The sequence below is a fragment of the Chelonoidis abingdonii genome, chromosome 1, assembly GCF_003597395.2.
Source record: "Chelonoidis abingdonii isolate Lonesome George chromosome 1, CheloAbing_2.0, whole genome shotgun sequence".
Classification (NCBI taxonomy): Eukaryota; Metazoa; Chordata; order Testudines; family Testudinidae; genus Chelonoidis; species Chelonoidis abingdonii.
In genome coordinates this window covers 250,906,893-250,923,837 of record NC_133769.1, presented here as the reverse complement: position 1 = coordinate 250,923,837, position 16,945 = coordinate 250,906,893, and the positions used below count along the sequence as shown (strand labels likewise).

The 16,945-nt window shown below is 43.2% G+C and overlaps 1 protein-coding gene across 2 annotated transcripts in view; it reads right to left on the bottom strand.

The window, feature by feature from the left end:
* Positions 1–2,811: 2,811 nt before the first annotated feature.
* EIF5B (eukaryotic translation initiation factor 5B) overlaps positions 2,812–16,945 on the bottom strand; it is a 78,532-nt gene continuing 64,398 nt past the window's right edge. Inside the window, exons 15-24 of one of the 2 annotated variants that reach the window (XM_032765379.2) lie at positions 16,435–16,566; positions 15,602–15,784; positions 15,316–15,477; positions 12,456–12,587; positions 6,473–6,604; positions 6,291–6,367; positions 6,008–6,172; positions 5,034–5,172; positions 4,221–4,382; positions 2,812–3,373 (exon numbers count right to left, since the gene is read on the bottom strand). In XM_032765379.2, coding sequence (XP_032621270.1) covers positions 3,266–3,373; positions 4,221–4,382; positions 5,034–5,172; positions 6,008–6,172; positions 6,291–6,367; positions 6,473–6,604; positions 12,456–12,587; positions 15,316–15,477; positions 15,602–15,784; positions 16,435–16,566 — 1,392 coding nt within the window. In that variant the 3' untranslated portion in view covers positions 2,812–3,265. Of the gene's footprint in view, positions 3,374–4,220; positions 4,383–5,033; positions 5,173–6,007; positions 6,173–6,290; positions 6,368–6,472; positions 6,605–10,567; positions 10,648–12,455; positions 12,588–15,315; positions 15,478–15,601; positions 15,785–16,434; positions 16,567–16,945 lie in introns of those variants that run through there. The other variant, XM_032765380.2, reaches the window with a different exon arrangement.

Genomic DNA, 16,945 nt, shown 5'->3' with positions numbered 1-16,945 from the left:
GTGCCCACACTGGTACTAAGCTTAAATAAATTCCTCTCCCTCCCTGATATTTGTCCCTCTGATATATTTATGAAGAGCAATCATATCTCCCCGCAGCCTTCTTTTGATTAAACAAGCCAAGCTCTTTTGAGTCTCCTTTCATAAGGCAGGTTTTCCATTCCTTGGATCATCCTAGTAGCCCGTCTCTGAACCTGTTCCAGTTTGAATTCATCCTTCTTAAACATGGGACACCAGAACTGCACACACTATTCCAGGGTGAGGTCTCACCAGTGCCCTTGTATAACGGTACTAACACCTCCTTATCTTTGGCTTGGAAATACCTCACCTGATGCATCCTAAAACCACATTAGCTTTTTTAAACAGCCATATTGCATTGGGCAGCTCATAGGCATCCTGTGATCAACCAATACGCTGAGGTCCTTTTCCTCCTGAAGTTATTTCCAACTATGTTTTCCCCCAATTTATAAACCCAAAATCTTTGTTTATTATATCCCTCAAAGCATGACTTTGCCACTTTTCACTATTAAATTTCATCCTATTACTCTTACTCCAGTTTACAAGAGTCATCCAGATCTTTCCTATATTGATATCCCGGGTCCTTCTCTGTGTTAGCAATACCTCCCAGCTCTGTATCATCCACAAACTTTATAGCACATTCCCGCTTTTTGTGCCAAGGGTCAGTAATAAGATTAAATAGATTTGGTCCCAAAAACTGATCCCTGAGGAACTCCACTAGTAACCTCTTCTCCCAGCCCTGACAGGTCACTTTCAGTACGACCCGTTGTAGTCTCCCCTTTAACCAGTTCCTTATCCACCTTTACAATTTTCATAATTGATCCCCATCTTTTCCAATTTTAAAACTAATAATTCCCCATTGTGGACTTGTTTTGTCAAATGCCTTACTGAAATCGAGGGTAAATTTAGATCTTTGCATTTCCTTTTTGTCTAGAAAATCTGTTTACCCATTCTACAAAGAAGGAGATCAGGTTGCGTTTTGACATGATCTACCTTTTGTAAAAAACCATGTTGTATTTTTTCCCAATTACCATTGACCTCAATGTCCTTAACTACTTTCTTCCTTCAAAAAATTTTTCCAAAACCTTACATACTGCAGATGTCAACTGACAGGCCTTGAGTTCCCTGGATCATTTTTCTTTCCTTTTCTTAAGATAGGAACTATAGTAGCAATTTCTCCGAAAAGGTCCAAATACGGTTACAACCTCCCAGGTTTTCAATTCATTAAAAATTTCTGCTAATGGGCCTTGTAATTTATGTGCCAGTTCCTTTAATATTCTATGGATGAAAATTATCTGAGCCCCTGATTTCGTCCCATTTTTAAGCTGTTTGAGTTTGGCTTTCACCTGAGATTGTCCTGGTAATAATCTACCTCCATTCCTTTCTTTCCTTTTGTCATCCTTACCATTTATTACTCAGCTCTTTCATTAAAGACTGAGGCAACAGTATTTATTATATATATGGGCCATGCCTAGGTTATCCTAACCTCCACTCCATTACTCAGTGTTAGAGGTCCCACTTCTTTCTTTCTTTCTCTTCTTATTATTATGGCTATTAGAACCTTTTTACTATTTGGTTTTAATTCCTTTGCAAAGGTCCAACTTCTACCTACTGGTTTTTTTGGCCCTTTCTCACTACCCTTCAATGTTCTGACGCTCACTAAGGTACCCGCTAATCCCGCCCATCTTCCACTCCTGTAGCTCGCCTTAATCACCCCGAGACCTATCATCTCAGCTTGGTCCTACTACCACCATGAATTTTTACCCCTTTCTTGTGTATGCGGCTTCTGAAAGTTTCTGCAACTTTGACTTGAAGCTATTCCAGGCCTCTCCCACCTTCAGATCCACGAGGTTCTTCATCTCCAATCCTCCCCTAACTATTTCCTAATCTTAAAGAGCCCTTTGAACAAACCCTCCCAGATCAGACCCTCTTCTAGTTTTGATACTGAATTAGGCTCTAACTCACTCGAACCTATTGTCCTCCCTATCCTTCCCATGTCCTCACTAGTCACCAAAACCCAAATCTTAAATCCTCTTGTTGTGTCTCACGAGAGTTGAAATCTTCTGCCATCAAGTTGCCAGCTGGGATTAATCAGTTCAATTTCCATAACTTTGCTGGGCAACACCTAAAAGTTTGGCTTCGGCCCCTGGAGATAAAGCACACGTTTTGCTGTGTCTGCCTATCAGGACCATGCTGTTATGCCTACTTTAGGCACATTCTGAATAATGACAAGGAAACAGAATTTCTAACCAAAGTTATTTCTATCCATGACTCCTCTGGCATTACGGCAACATGGTGTGGGCTGGTTATACCAGATTTCCAAACCTAAACCAGGAACTTTTATTTCAACCGCGATTTTTTCTTTATTCTTTTGTGGAGCAAGATGCTGCCAGCACCACAGGAGAGATATTTGGTGGTTTCCTGTCTAAATGATGGACCTGTAAATTTCTGCTTAAACCGCATCTGTTGGTACGACAGATGTAAACTTCACTTTTAACAGGAAAAGCCCATCCAACAGATCTTACTTACTGAAACAATTCTAACAAAGGGCTAATGGTGGTCCATTTCCCTTTTATTTGTGGCTTGCTTTGTAATGATTACAGATTTTAAGTTGACTTCATTGAACCTCCTGTACAAGCAAATTAAAGGTGGGCAAGTCATGCTTTACATTCATGTTTCACACAAGGCAAATACAGAAATATTTTGATCACCTAATTTTCTATTTTAAAAAATTCCTATATCAACAAAGCAGAGAATTGGGGGCGGGAGCACTCAGGGGACTGATGGCTAGGGGGGGAATCAAGGAGAGCGAGGTATGCATAAATAAAGGAGTATTTCTTACATCAAACATGTCCGAGAACCAAAGTCTGCAAAAGCTTGGTTAATCAAATACTGCAGTACTGATATCAATATAAAAGTGAAAGTTTTAGTTCTGTAATAAAAATTCAATTTTTATTTATTTGTTGATTACGGGGGTGGGAAAGGGCAAACTTTAAAACAGCAGCCACTAAAAGGGAAGGGCCATGGGAGAGGTGAATAGGCACAGTGGAACCGTGGGGACATGTAAATTGACCACTGTCAAACCAGTGTAAGTTTCTTGGTTTCTCATGGAAAACATTTTATCCACACATTTTCCTCCCAAACGTAAGTCCAACAGTCTCTTCAATACTCTGACTTTGTTGGCGGTTTTTAGAACAGGAATAGTGAGTAATATTCCAGCCTGCCCATTGCTTTAAAAAAAAAAAAAAGCCTAAATTATTTCAAACACTTTCTTCAGTTCTACAATAAGCTGCCAGTCAGACTTCTGCATTTCATCTCTGAACCAGTTCTTCAGGGCATCAATGGACTGACGACTAATCTGCAAGTATACAACATATGAATATTAGAAACAAGTGTTTTATTCCCCAAAATATTTAAGGTAGTGTGGTCTAGACGATAGGGCACCAGGCTAGGTGTGAGGAAATCAGGGTTCTAATACCAACTTTGCCCCAGCCTGCTGTCTACGTGGGCAATCCACTTTGCCTCAGTTTCCCCTCCCCATCCTTTGGGTATCTTGTCTAGATTGTAAGCTCGTCGGGGCAAAGACTTTCACTATGTTTGCACAGTGCCTAAAACAACGGGGACTTCATACTTACTGTAATACCAATAAAGTAGTTTTAAAAATATGAGATCAGAGTCAATGAATTATCAGTGTTTATACCTTGCCCCCCACAACAGACAAACTTCAGCAGCTAGTATTGAACATCCTGGCAGTTCTTTCCAGAGTACTAACTGGGCAAAGCTATACAAAGAAAGCAACGCACTACAGAATGCTGTATGCATTCATTCACCACGCTCAACAAATGGGCCTCTCCCCTACCATCCTTTGCTCTTAGCCAGCTTAATTCCTCCATCTCGGAAGGATGATGCAAGATCTATTTAGTGTTTCATTCCTTTGGTGACACCAATTTGCATTCTTAATAGCAGTACTGCAAGAGTCACTGTCAGTGCCACTCATGTCAGTCAGGAAATCCAGATTTCTGCGAGAAGCTGAGCTGTACGACACATGCCATGCAATCAGTAGTCAGCGTGCCCCACTAGCATGGGGGGCCAGTGCTGAGAATTTTAGAATTCCTCAGGCTTTCACATCCAACCTCCACTTCAAGCCAAGTTACCAACACACCCCAGCCTTAAAAAAGTGCAAGTCTCTGCTAAAAATATTTTACCTTACTGACTAGGATATCTGTTGCTTCAAAGTGTCGTCCATACATTTTAGGCGATTCACCAGGAATAGGTTCTATTTTCACACAGACTTCTTGGCCCTTTTTTGCAACATCCACTTGTTTGTGGTTCACCTCAATACTTGTAACTATTCCAATTTCAACAAACTGTAACAAAACGTAGAAGCTGTTACACGTCCACACGGCTTTCCCCAAATCCCACCACCATTCTGGGGCTTCTCACGGATGCATAGAATATAGAAAATTTACTTTCAAGACTGCTACTGTAATATGTCCCTCCAGTAGCTCTCTCAGCATTTTACTACAATGCGAGAGCAACACACACGCATTTACATTCACCTCTAGAACTCCTGAATTATCAAAAACCTGATTTTAAAACTGATTTGGAAGATGTAACTTAGTTACTTTTTTTTTTTAAAAAAGGTGAGTTTATTTCCTCCTGCTTCTAGCTGGCAAGAACTGAGTTTTCATCACTACAATGTAGTGCTGCACCACAGGAACTGTGCTGGGGGAGGACTCTAGTAATGCGGCCTCTCTCAGCCTGCGTCTTATCTCTGCTACAACCCAAGGTTACATCATCCAGCACAGGCACATATGTTCACTCCACGCCATGCTCCAACACTGGCCTATCCTTAGAAAGGAGGCTCATTTTAGGGGAGCACGCAGCTCCCACAGAGATTCTGTCCTTTTGGGATGCATATATAGCAGCTTTTGAGGGAACTGAATGTTGTCCTGCCAACTTCATCAGGCCAAAACTCTTATTATGCTCATAGTAGAAAGATTCGAACGCTTACTTACATTTTTGCTAGGTACACATATGAGAGTCCCCTGCTTCACCTGGCCTGCTTCCACCACTACACCCATCACTATTGGGTCACGAGAGTTGAAAATAAACTGGGGAAGTATTTTCATCTTGCAAGGAAATACTGCTATATGCCTAAGAAATAACAGGGAAGAGGCATTTTGAAATATTGTATATCATGCTGTTACGTTTGGACCTTCTCCCACACATACACACTTTAGACATTTATAATTATTTCAGAGGAGAATATTCACTGAATGTGAACAAATTCTTAACCATTCTAGTCGAAGCAGATCATATAGGAGAGTAGCTTGTGTGAGCTTTATTTAGACTAGCTTCAACAACCAATTAAGAACAAATGAAAGTAACTATAAGAATACTGATTAAAATGCAGTTCTCAAAAACAAAGTAGAAATAACATTGCAAGGGTCTCATGTTTGCCACAATGATCCCCAGAAATTTACTCATTACACAAATAAAAATAGGCATCTTTTAACTGCTAGTCCTGCAAACTCAATCTGAGAGAGAGGCAAGCTGAGTTCTTGCTTGTTTGCACAACACCAGCAATATGGATTCTGCAGGTCAAATGCTGCCCTCAGTTCATCTCTACAAGCTTTGGACGGGGCCGTATTTGTTTAACCAAAGGTCAGAAATAGTCACAAACTGGAACTTGGTTAACAAGTGCATAAAATGTGCAAGAAGCAATAAAACCCAGCTCACTCAGGCATTGCTTTCCTGAATCTGCAAAAAGAATAGCTAAATTGTTTTTGTCACTTGAGCAAGCAGAAACGATTCCAAAACCCCATACTCCTGAGGGAATTCTGCGTGGAGGTTGGAGATCACCCTCCCGTTGACTCCAGTACCTCTCTAGAACTTCATGAGAAGAACTCCATGCTTAACAGACATATGCATTCAACGTATGCTTTTCATTTCATTAGAGATTACACAAGTAAGGACAACTCTCACTTACTTGAACTCTTCCTGTTTCTGTTTTTTGTAGTCTTGCCTGTATTTTGTAAAGGCATCAAATAAGTGATAAATTATTTCTGCACTAAAAATTCGAACTCCTAAACTATCAGCCATTTCCTGGGCATCTCGTTCAATCCTCACATCAAATGCCAGAATTACAGCATACCTGCAAGTTTAAATAAATAAATAAAAATCAGCTGTGACATAGCCTACAGAACAAGTAACAGTTAGAAATTTTACCATATGTTGCAATGTGGACAGCAGCATAAGAAAAAGTTACTTACTGAGGATCGTGTTCCAGCATAACTGATGCCTTCATAACATCCTTTTTATGGACAGGACCTATGTTAATTCCAGCATACTGTGGGGGAAAAGCAATAAATGACTATCCTGCTCTTCTTCAGTCAGATGAACAGAGTATTTCAGACCATAACTTTCTAATGTTTTCGTTGTATCATGTACTTACTGGCACTTCTGATGTCTTAAGAAACTCAAGTAGCGCCTCCAAAGAGCCTAACGTAGAGGCCTGGACATAAACACCTTTCTCTTCCAACTTGATGGCGTTCAGCGTTTGCTTCAGTTCATGTATTAACTCATCCTTTAAAAAGAAAAAGCAAGTTTTAGCAATCTTACCAAACTACAATAACCGGCTAAGCTTCAAAACTCCTCTATCCATCCACAGTCTTACAATGCACCCATCAATATGGTATCGACACCATGTGCCAACTTATATAATTCACCCTCTGCTCCACCACTCCATGGCTAAAGTAACTGAAGTTTCTGTCAGTATACGGAGACGTTTCTTCTCCTCCTCCAATATAGCTAGAAGAATCTCTGGACCATGAAGTCCTACCAAATCACTTGAAGATTTTGCAAAAAGGTAGGTTTTGCATTATTATTCAAAGAGTTTTTCTTCAGGGGTTTGCAGACATGTATTCCACTCAGGTGTGTGCACACCCAGCACACCAAAGCTAGAAAATTTTGCGTTAGGGGCAGTGCTTGCTTCCCTCCCCTCATAAGCCCTCCCATGACTATATGAGGGCAACACTGCCCCAACCCCACCCTCAGGTCCTTTTCACCACCCACAGCTGGAGTCTGAACCCCTAGTGTGCTTTTTCTTTTTTGCATCATCTTTGTATATAGTTATAGTTAGTACCCTTAACTAGGGTTAGGTAGTATCGCCCTGTGGGATGCCCTCATCAGGGTTTAAATACTGCCCTTTGCATGGGGCAGTTATCCCCTAAATGATCCCCACACCAGAAGTGTATTGTGTCTTGAGGAAGGGCACTTTAAAGAAAGATGCTCTATGTGCAAGTCCTTTAAAAAGAGGACACAGGTAGCTAGAGACTTAGAATTAAAACAGCACCTTCTCAAGCAGGCAATGACGCCTGCCTCAATGTGGGACTGCTGCAGCCAGTATGGACTGGTGCTTCTAGACAGAGCTTGGAGCACTCACCCAGAGGAAAAACAAAACAAAAACAGGGACTGCTCCCCTTCATCAGGTCCCCTGAGAAAAAGAAACCACAGAACAGAGTGTGGTTGTTTCAGAGGTCAGGAAGATCATCTGCTCCACCTAAGAGAAGTACCAACTGGCACCAGGAGTCTCCCGGTGTGCAGGACAGAGCAGGACCCAGTCTCCGGTACCGAGGTGGGATCAGGAAGAACCTGTACCGTTGACTCCAGTACCACCTCAGGGGCGCCCTTTAAGACTGGTACCCTTGGCAGAGATGACAGCACTGTCAGTCTCCACTCTGACTGCCTATCAGGCAGCAGATCTGCTGTGCCCACCTGTCTCTGTTTCACTGCTTATTCAGGGTAATACAGCTGCAGTGGCATCATTTGCTGAGTCCTCAGCTCTCCTGGGTCTGGTGGCAGTTTCCTGCTGAAACTGACGTATCGTTGACACGGATTGAATCCTTGGTATTGATACAGACTATGACACAGTCTGCATCTGCTGGCCTGGGACCAGCTTCATTTTGATACCGATGCCTCTTTTGGGGCCCAGTATAAGTTCGGAGCTGGTCCCGGTATTAAAAAAGCCATCAACTGTTCCTTTCGTACTGATGCCACTGTGGGGTTGGGCCATGGTTAGTGCAGGACACTTGGTATCTTGGTCAGGAGTGGCCACAGGAGGGCTCCGGCTGGGGATGCAGGTTCTGGAGTGGGGCTAGGGGATCAGGGTTGGGGTAGGGGGTTGGGGCACAGGAGGGGGATCGGGGTGCAGGCTCCACGCAGTGCTTACCTCAAGCATCTCCCAGAAGCAGCAGCAGCAGCATATCTCCCTACCAGCTCCTATGCGAAGGCGCGGCCAGGCAGCTCTGCGCGCTGACCCATCCGCAGGTACCACCCCTGCAGCTTCCAGAAGCAGCGGCATTTCCCCCTACCAGCTCCTACACGGAGGCATAGCCAGGCAGCTCTATGTGCTGCCCTGTCCCCCCCAGGCACCGCCCCTGCACCTTCCATTGGCCACGGTTCCCAGCCAATGGGAGCTGCGGGGGTGGTGCTTGGGGCAGGGGCAGCATGTGGAGCCCTCTGATTGCCCCTATGTGTAGGAGACAGAGGGGACATGCTGCTGCTTCCGGGAACTGTGTGGAGCCATGGGATGCACAGAGCAGGTCAAACCCCTGATCCCACTACCTGGCTGGAGCACCGGGGCGGGGCAGGGCAAGCCCAAGACCATGCTCCCCAGCGGGAGCTCAAGGGCCAGATTAAAATGTCTGATGCAGCTCGTAGTTTGCCCACCCCTGCTCTAGAATGACAACACTTGTACCTCCAGTAGGCTCCCCACTGAAACCACCTGTCCTGCAGTCCCTCTGCATGACGACGTCCTGAACCTTTGGGACAGTCAGATGTCATTCCACAAAGGATTCCACTAGCCCCAGCTACCTCGTCCTCTTCAGCACCGATGACAAAGTGGTACTTCAGTCCTTGTCTCCAGTACCAGAGGACTACAGATCACATCAGGATCTGTTCAGATGCATGCCGTCGGACTGAGGTATTCAGGTCAAGTTTGTGCAGGAAAATACCCATACGTTGGGGGATATCCTCCAGCCACTGGCTTCTGGGAGAGCTGCCCTCCCAATAAACCAAACAACATTAGAGCCTGCTAAATCTTACAGAGTACCCTGGCTTTGTTAATGCCCACAGCAAAGTGCACTGATAAGAGATATTATGTCCCAGTGCAGGACTTGAAATCCTATTTCACCCATCCAGCTCCCAATTCCCTAGTTGTTACAGCAGCAAATGAGTGAGAGAGACAGTGAAGAAATACATTCATGTCTCAAGAGTTCAAAAGGCTAGATTTGACCGGGAGAAAGCTATCTGACTTCCTCCTTGCAGATGCCTATTGCAAACCAACAGACTTATTAAAATATGATTTTATGAACTAGACACCAAATTTGTAGACACGTTACCAGAATCCTCCAGGGAGAAGTTCAAGGCCTTTCTTATGGAATGTCATTTAGTGGCCATAACATCTTTACAATCAGTCCTGGATATAGCAGATGATTCATCCAGGCTCATGGCCTTGGCTGTAACTATGAGAAGAATCTCACGGTACAAAACTCTGGCATAGCGCCTAAGATTCAGCAAAGCATATAGTGGACTTGCCATTTGATGGTCACTTCCTACCCTGGCAGAAAAATGGGTGAGACATTACATTCTTTCAGAGACTCTTGGGAATCCTGTGCTCACTGGGAAGTTATACCCAGCCACATGGACAGCATTTTGGGAACCAACAGCAATATCATTCTGAGCAATATTTCCATCAGCCTTCCTACCTTGTGAGGCAGCAAGACTTCCCCCGAAAGGGGCATAAGTCACTGAGGAGGAAACCTTTTTGGTCTACATTTAGTCAAATGGCCTTCTTTAGCCAGACAGTCTGTTTGACCACTGTTTTGAGAGCAGCACCTCAGTTCTCAATGTCATACCTATGCCCCAGACATTTGGGGACAGGCTATCTCACTTCTACAGTACTTGGGAGATGACAATTACGGACAGATGAGTTCTAAGCACTGTGGAACTGGGTTATGTCATTCGGTTGCTAGCCATTCTCCCCTCCCATCCTTCTACCCCATCCTCCAGACACTCCTTTCACAAAACACTGCTGTTCCAGCAGGTACAAATCTTGGGTACTCTAGGGCAGCTGTTCTCAAACACATTTTTCCCTCCCGTAAAAGCTTCTCACACCTCACCCCTCTTCTCAGCGCTCTCATGCTCTCTATCTTCAGGACACTTATTTTCAAATGACAATCTTCCCAGACCACAGGAAGTTCCTCAGATTCCTTGTCACTGGCCATCACTACCAGAGCCTGGCTCTCCCCTCTGGATTGTTCCAAGTGAATAACTGTGCATTACCACAGCTTATGAAGGGGCTCAGATGATGCCTCCACAGTCACTGCAGGCTCATTCAACAAGAGCTCAGGTGACAGCGCTGCGTTTCTTAGCAATGTCTCAGTAGTAGATACCTGCAGGGCTACGATGTGGTCTTCTGTGCATACTTTTGCTAGACATGCTGTTATCACCATGGCATCGAGATCTGATGCAAACTTTGGGAATGCACTTCTGCACTCACTATTTAAATAGACTCCAAGCTCATCTCCTGCTGGAACTGCTTGTGAATCACCTGAGTGGAATACATGCCTGCAACCATTCAAAGAAGAATAGACAGTTACTTACCAGTATTGTAATGTCTGCTCTTCGAGATGTGGGTGCAGACATGCATTCCACGACCCATGCTCCACCCCTCTGCATCGGAGTCTCCAGCTGGGAGATTTTGGTGCAAAGCAACAGAGGAGTTGGGGTGGTGCCTTTATATAAAACCATGAGGGGGAGGAGAGCGAGTACTGCTAGGCAAAAAATTGTCCAGTTTTTGTGCACTGTGCACATGCACCCCTGAGTGGAATACGTCTGCCCTCATAACTCGAAGAGCAACAGTTACGATACAGGCAAGTAACTCTTTTCTTCAACCCACTGCTCTCTCCTTCCTAATACAGTAGTAGTCGCTACTGTTGAGACTGATGATCAGGCCATATAGGCAGAATGTGATTGTCAGCTACCTATAGCATCTTCACTAGTGTAAGAAAACAAAGCTACTCCTTTCTGATCAGCCACAAAAGCAGAGACCCCTAAAATCTTGGTCAGCAGATATATTTAAATACCCTTTGTGGTACAATATACTGAGCAAACAAATTACGTATTACATAAAACAGACTAGAAAAGACCAGCTCATTAAATTCAGAGCAAAATAACGACTCCTGCCAGGCTTCCTGCAATATCAAATATGCAGTCCAGTTCCTTGATAGACACAAATCTTTGTCCCCTTAATTCTGGGGAGTACTCAGATGGTCACTGCATGGAAGATTTTCTATATACACATACGCCAGTCAGAATTTTATGGAATATGAATTTAACATTTGTTTTTAAATTAATATTAAAGTGGACAGTTCTGAAAGTTATGTGATTAAATCACTGAGGCAGTCCATTTATATCATTTGATGGGACGAAGGTTTTGAAAAGTGAATTTTTGATCCACACAACTAAAAGCAGCTCATCCAGAACTGCAGTACAGCTATATTAGCACAAGGACATGAAACAATTAAACATGCATAGGAAAAGTCCTCACTAAGTTTCTCTTGTGTAGTACTTCCTAACACAGAGGTTGGCCACCTTTCAGAATTGGTGTGCCAAGTCTTCATTTATTCACTCTAATTTAAGATTTCACGTGCCAGTAACACATTTTAACATTTTTAAAAAGTCTCTTTCTATAAGTCTATAATATAATTAAACTATTGTTATATGTAAAGTAAATAAGGTTTCTAAAAAGTTTAAGAAGCTTTGTTTAAAATTAAATTAAAACGCATAACCCCCTGGACCAGTGACCAGGACCCGGAAAGTGTGAGTGCCACTGAAAATCAGCTTGCGTGCCGCCTTCGGCACTCGTGCCATAGGTTGCCTACCCCTGTCCTAACATATGCTGAAGTCAGTTCTGTAAATTCAAGTATTCTGATCTCACTAATGTAAAGAACAAATTTGTATTTTGGGTAATCACTAATTTTAATAAAACAGATCCAGATTACTACTGGTCCCAAAACAATAATTATACATACAAACTGGATAGTTTGGTTTTTAATTACTTAATCTCAGAATCAGACTACAGTAAGCTAATTTTCTACCTGGTAATAAATATCATGGAAACAATAACAAATTCCACTGTGCTACAGTTACAGGTTATAGCGTTAACACAAAACTATCATATATTACGAAATTGTTTTAGATACAACCAAAATGGCTACGTTTCCTGCATGCTGAAGTTTCAACATTTTAACAGATTAAAAATTCCTGTTGAAAAGATTTTCATTCTGTTACTTTTAATCATTCAGTGGATTTCACGTTACCTGGCATTCCAGTATAGATCCTACTGGAACTGTATATGTTCAACAATGCCTCACCTTAAGAACTGGGATCTCATCCTCTTTATGAGCCACAAGCAGGGGCAAACCAGCCAGTGTTTTCTCCAAGTCTTTCCCAAGAATCTTTACGCCCTGGGCTGCAATAACTTCTTTGTGTTTTTCATACTGGTTCTGAAGAAAGAAAGAAAAATACTAAATTTACAAGTTCACATGGATGTTCTTTAGCAGCAGACAACAGGGATTTAGCTACTCAGCAGATCATCTAGTCATATTTCCCTCTTTTCCCATGCTACCAATAAAGAGAGTCAAAGATGCCTAATTTTATGGCTGCACGAGCAAACAAGGAGGCACAGACTCTGACAATCAAGCTCCGTAGCACAAAGGTGGCTCAGGTCTGTTCCCACTTCTTCCAAATTTTCTTGGTCTCCAATTCCCTGAAGTGGAACTGCCTCTCTTTTAAGCCCAGAACTAAAGAAAAGGCCCAAGAGAGAAGGAAAAGGAATCCCAGAAAAGAGCAGACAGAAAACAGAGCAGCACAGACTCTCTTTAACAGCAAGTCCCCTGCCTCTGGCAGATTTAGTTTTTTGTTTTGTTTTTTGGTGGGGGAGAGGAGGGAAGCACATCAGAGAGCATTCTACAAAGAGTCTACAACGGCTCTGAGGCTGGACTGCCTCTGCCCCCAACCCCCACATACTCAGCATGACTGGAAAGTAGGTGGTCTTCGATGAGGAAAGTAGGCAGCCCTTCCTAACGGCCTCTTTCCTGATAGCAATACACTGGTATCTCCCCTTGCTCATCTCCCTGAAACTCCAGCACCGTTCCTCCACAGCCTAGGGGAATTTTGTAGATCCCTCTCCTACCTAGACTCTCCCTGCAGCAAGGCATTTCACAGTCTCAGCTTGAAGAGACCACCAAGTCAGTGTTGGGATCCTTTACCTCTGTAAGGTCTCCACCTTCCCTGGCGATTTCACTACAGCTCCCTAACCCCACAAACACCCCACCCTTTCAAGCTCTCTGGAGGCACCCAAATTCATCTCCTGTCTCAAGGCTGATGAAGTTTCTCTAGGTGACCCTAACCTGCTAGAGACCCCATTTACCATTGGACCCCTCATGAAGTGATAAGAGCTAAGGAGTCCAGACTCTCAGTAAGATTCAAGCTCTTAAATGCACTCTGAAATTGGGACAGAGGCAAAAATTCACCCTTGATTTTAAACACAAGGAAGCATGTGCCCAGATGTGCCTTCAGTTCACACACCCCCAGTAAGCAGATACCCAGCAACTGCAGATGAATCAAACAGTACCTTGCCCTGAGAATGACACAGAGGCACCTTAGTATCGGGGCGGCTCCAGGCACCAGCGCAGCAAGCGCGTGCCTGGGGCAGCAAGCCGCAGGGGGCGGCCTGCCAGTTGCTCTGAGGGCGGCAGTCAGGCAGCCTTCGGCGGTGTTTCTGCGGGAGGTCCACCAGTCCCGCAGTTTCAGCGGCAATTCAGCAGCGAGTACATCAAAGGCGCGGGAGCGGTAGATGACCCGCAGAACCGCTGCCGAATCCACGTGACCAGCGGACCTCCCGCAAAAAAGCCACCAAAGGCTGCCTGACTGCTGTGCTTGGGGCGGCAAAAAACATAGAGCTGCCCCTGCTTAGTATCCAGTCTAGCCCTTACAGGCCAACAGCAGTACCACTGGACACCAAGGACAGGAAAGCTGACCCAGCACTTCCTAGGGCCCCCAAGAGAATTGTTGTAGCCATCTGCATTGCTACTCAATCTGTGTGGGTGTCCAGGTGAATCTGGACCAGGTGCCTGATCTCCCTACTACAATTGGACCCAAAAGGCCCTATTAGTGTTGTCAGATTCCACTCAGACTTCTTCCTTCCTCTGCAACACCATTTTTAAAGCAGCCAGGATTGTGTGGTCACCACAGTGGGGCATCATCATGCAAGACTGAAAATGGAATGCCAAGGTGGGTGCTAAAATCCAGATTTACCAGCTTGCCCTATTATAGTGTCCAGGTCTGTGAAGCCCCCAGGATCACAGAGCCCTGCAAGGACATACTTCCCCAACAAAAGAAAAGATGGTCCTATTGCTAAGCTTCTGGACTGGGACTCAAGATCTGGATTTTAATCTGAGAAATGTTTATGATCTGTGTTATGCAAAAGGGAAGACTAGTGCGTCATAATGGTTCGTCTGGCCTTAGGTCTATGAAATTCTCCAGACTCTTACTGCCATCATTTCAAGTAGAGTAACAGAGAAAAGCTCTTCTGCTCCTTATCAGGTTCTAGCTTCTCCTCTTCCTCCTCTCATAAATCAACTTTTCACTTCTGTGGCTCTCCTCTTCCTTTCAGGATGATCCAGAAGCCAAGATTCTAACCTCCCCGTCTACGCAACCCTAGTGAGATCAGGCTGGCCCAGTCTCATACCCTCCTGAATCCTGCTGCAGCACTATGCAAGGGTTTCATTCATCTCGTCTCAGGACACCTGGCACCAAACGCCATAAATTACTGATTCATTGGTTCAGTAATTTCACTCTATATTTGAATGTCGTTTTTTTAAGAAGTCTTTCTGTGGGTTTTGTATGCATTTTACAAGATGTTTCCCTTCCACATCTATGCATTATGCATAAACCTTGATGCTTGTTAATATACATTTGTGTGGTTACTCTTTGATCCTTGTCCTGAACCATTTCCACAATTAGACACATCTATGAGAGGTATGGATGCACTGTAACTTGCAACTCCTTCCATTTATTCCCCATCCTTATTTTAATTTGATCATCTTTGGACACTTTTTACTATGATGCAACGTATATTGAATACTTCTCTGGGTTTCTCCCTTATTCTAATCTTTTGTTCTAACTCTTAAGACTTCCCTAAAATACCACCTGCACATGCTGTTCCTATACCTTAACTCGTAGTTCCTTCATAGGAGGAGGCAGCAGAAGACCTCGAATCTGAGTTACTATAGGACCTTCTACTCCAGGGACAATAATGGTATCACCCTCCTTCAGACGTCCATTAATCAAAATTACATCTATGGTAGTTCCCATGCCTGGAAGTGCTTTGACCTAAGAGATGGGAGGGAGAGAGGAAAAAAAATGTTAAACACTTGCATTTCAACTCAGTTTATCAGCCACAAAAAGGAAAAAAAGATTGCTAGACAAATATTCTAAAGCATAGACACTGACTTACCTCCATAACCTGAGCTCTCAGTTCCTCACATTGGGCCAGTCTCTTGTTCAGCATAGTTTGCGTCAAATCAACAAGAAGGGCTATCAGACTCCCCATGCCATCCCCAGTGTGAGCAGAGGTAGGTACCAGAGAAACAAAAGTGCGGGGATCCTTATTCTCATAGAACAAAGCAGCATTCAAGCCCTAGAACCAGGAACAGGACAGTTACATGGAAAATTACCACAATCAACAGTAATAGCATGTAACAAGAGACCAAATGGTTCTACCACATTTTTCAAATCCTGAATTCAAGTCAGTTTCATTTCAGCAACATCTTAATAATGCAATCTCTAATTTCACACTTTAAAAGCACAAAAGACGGCAACAGACACTCAAAATATGAGCAAATCCTATAAAGCTAGTTACTGTATTTTAGCTTATAGGCAGTTTCTGTGTGACCAGTGAGCGGCTGTAAAACTAAATATTGCTGGAACACAATCACACTAGTCTGAATTAAAAAGGGAGGAGACATAGTTTCTCTCAGGTGATTCAAATGAGGGGAGAGTGTGTAGAAAATCCACTCTGTTCTTGCTGGCCCTGCATTCTCAACAAAGTGCCCAGGACTGGAATGGGGGTACAGAAAGCGGTCTCTAATCAAAATAAAGCACAGGTTTTCTACTTTAGTTTCAATTTATATAAATGATTAACACACTGATAAAGGGTCAGAAAATAAACAGATTTCTTACGGCATGAATATCACACTTTCTTTGGCTTGCTTTGTGAGTCAGGCTTTCAGAAGTTGTCCACCTATTCTCACTTCTGTTAACAGAAAAAAATTTAATAATCCAACCTACCTGTTGTGCAAATTCCACTATGATAGCTTTTGCACGTTCCTCAAATTCATCTTTTGTGTTTTTCTTCTGTTTCTTTAACGTGGTAGCTACATCTGTATCAGGGCTTTTTTTCCAGTCATATAACCTATCAATCTTGAAAATACAATTTTAATACAGTTATGTCATGTCTTGCAATGTTCAGAAGTGCATTCCTGGGTTATGCCTACAGAAGTCAACTGTCATTTATGACCTGCCTTACATATGAATAACTTAAATATTTCTTATAAGTATTAATGACCATAGTTTCTAAATGCCAATTTATCCTAGTAGCCATGTGTATGTTTCAAAGATAAAAAGATTTCCAACATACACGTATCCAGTATTGTTATGGAAAAACAAACAGTACTGGAGAATATTTCCTGAGTGTAATAATTACATTTTTTTTAAACCTCGACTGTTAAACTTGGACTTTTGATACATGTACAAAGTGCTTTTATAATGAAAAGGTAGTTTAATTACATGTATTGCAACA